At 49.1% G+C, this 1,901-nt stretch overlaps 1 protein-coding gene across 1 annotated transcript; it reads right to left on the bottom strand.

The window, feature by feature from the left end:
* Positions 1 to 1,085: 1,085 nt before the first annotated feature.
* Positions 1,086 to 1,469, bottom strand: LOC310855745 (histone H2A-like; the record flags this gene model as incomplete). Its single annotated transcript, XM_083760867.1, has 1 exon — positions 1,086 to 1,469. One exon carries the CDS (start codon positions 1,467 to 1,469, stop codon positions 1,086 to 1,088), a length of 384 nt encoding a protein of 127 aa, XP_083616993.1.
* Between the last annotated feature and the right edge of the window lie 432 nt (positions 1,470 to 1,901).

Below are 1,901 nucleotides of genomic sequence, written 5' to 3'. Positions count from 1 at the left end.
GCTTGGCAGTGACAAACGTTGTTTTTTTTCGTCACGTTTGAGTTCAACCTTGTACTTCCGTACACCATACCAGATCCCGAACTCGTCGACTGGCTTGTATGGCTGCTCTTTGATGTTACAGTACCGTTTTAGGTACAGATCCACATCATGGTCTGAGACCCGGCCGGTCCAGAACTTCACCACAACGTTCACTGTCCCTATATTGACTGAGGATTCAATGGACCAGTCTATCCATGCATCCCGCAGTTTGTCAGTCTCATACTGCTCCAGGAAGCGGCGGAGTGTCGACTCCTGGTAGAAACATAGCTCAAACTCACGTCGGTTTGGCAAAGCAATAAATGAATAGATGTCCTTGGCACAGACTAAGTTCGATTTGAACAAAAGTTCTTTGCCGACAAACTCCCTTGTCGGGAGCTCAGCCTCACCAGTGAACTTAAGCCTTGCCCAGTTATTAACGAACTGGGAGGCAAAAGACGCCATAGCTAGGGCATAGCTAGGGCTCGCTTTTTGCGCGAGCAGCGCGACCAAACATTTTCCTACCTTGCCTTAACCTGACATTTTCAGTAGTAAAGTATTAAGTAGTAAGTAAGTAGTAAAGTAGTAAATAATTAAAGACAGAAAATTCCTCCCTTCCCTCTTCCAGACATCGTTGCTTTAGCAGTAGTTCAAGAAGTGAATCCGGTCTTTCCTCAGCCACTCATTTTGATGTAGATTTAGTTTTGGAGTTGAATTTAAGCGGCATTTAAGCGCGCACCAGCAAGTGCGTGTCGTGCACGCGCATGGTGTTGCGCGTGCATGCATGTGCGCTCGTGCACGTGCAAGCGGGGGGGGGGGGGGGGACGCACTTCAGGTCCCTCACGGATCACCCCCCCTCAGAGCACGGTCCCCTCACGGAGCACGTCTCGTCTGCGAGGCTGCAGCTGGGTGCCTCTCGTTGACGAAGACAAATATAAAGTCTGCCTTATTATTATTCAGTGATTTATGAAGTGTGCTCCTCAAAGACATTGGAAATTAACCTTTACATGGAAAGAGTGGTTGGCTCTTAAAAGAGCCTTTGTGGGGTTCGTTAAAGGAATGAAGCAGATTTATTTCTTAGAGGCTTTCTCAGTCTTCTTGGGCAGCAGAACAGCCTGAATGTTGGGCAGCACACCGCCCTGAGCGATGGTCACTCCACCCAGCAGTTTGTTGAGCTCCTCGTCGTTGCGGACGGCCAGCTGGAGGTGACGGGGGATGATACGACTCTTCTTGTTGTCACGGGCAGCGTTTCCAGCCAACTCCAGGATCTCAGCGGTCAGATACTCGAGCACCGCAGCGAGGTACACTGGAGCTCCGGCTCCGACTCTCTGGCCATAGTTGCCTTTACGCAGCAGCCTGTGGACACGACCCACGGGGAACTGGAGCCCGGCACGGGATGAGCGGGTCTTAGCCTTCTGCCTGACCTTTCCTCCGGTCTTTCCTCGGCCACTCATTTTGGTGTAGGTTTATTTCTGGAATTGAATATAAAAGAAATATGCTGGTGCCTGGTGGAGAGGCGCGCGAGACCCTTTATACGTTCAACATCAACAGCACACATTCTACTGCTACTGTCTATGTGCGGCTGTGCGCCCAACCAATGAATGAGAGCGAGGGCTGAGTGTGTACGAGCTCCCCTCCAATCAGTGCTAGTGGCTGAACAGCTCCTCCCAATGAAGGAGGTTCCTTTCCTGACCAGAGACGGTTTCTTTCAGAGAGAGAGTCTTTATTATACACAAGGGAAATTTGTTTTGCTCAGGTCAATGCATACATATACAAATACAATAAAATAGCCAGCAAAGTACCAGACAATAATTCTAAAATGTATAGCACCTTTCATGACATGAAATGCAGCTCAAAGTGCTTTACAGAGCAATGGAGAAAAATGA

Source organism: Protomyctophum parallelum, assembly GCF_964188405.1.
Source record: "Protomyctophum parallelum genome assembly, chromosome: 3".
Taxonomy (NCBI): Eukaryota; Metazoa; Chordata; class Actinopteri; order Myctophiformes; family Myctophidae; genus Protomyctophum; species Protomyctophum parallelum.
The sequence above is the reverse complement of the archived record's forward strand: the minus strand, read 5'-3'. Positions and strand labels throughout refer to the sequence as shown.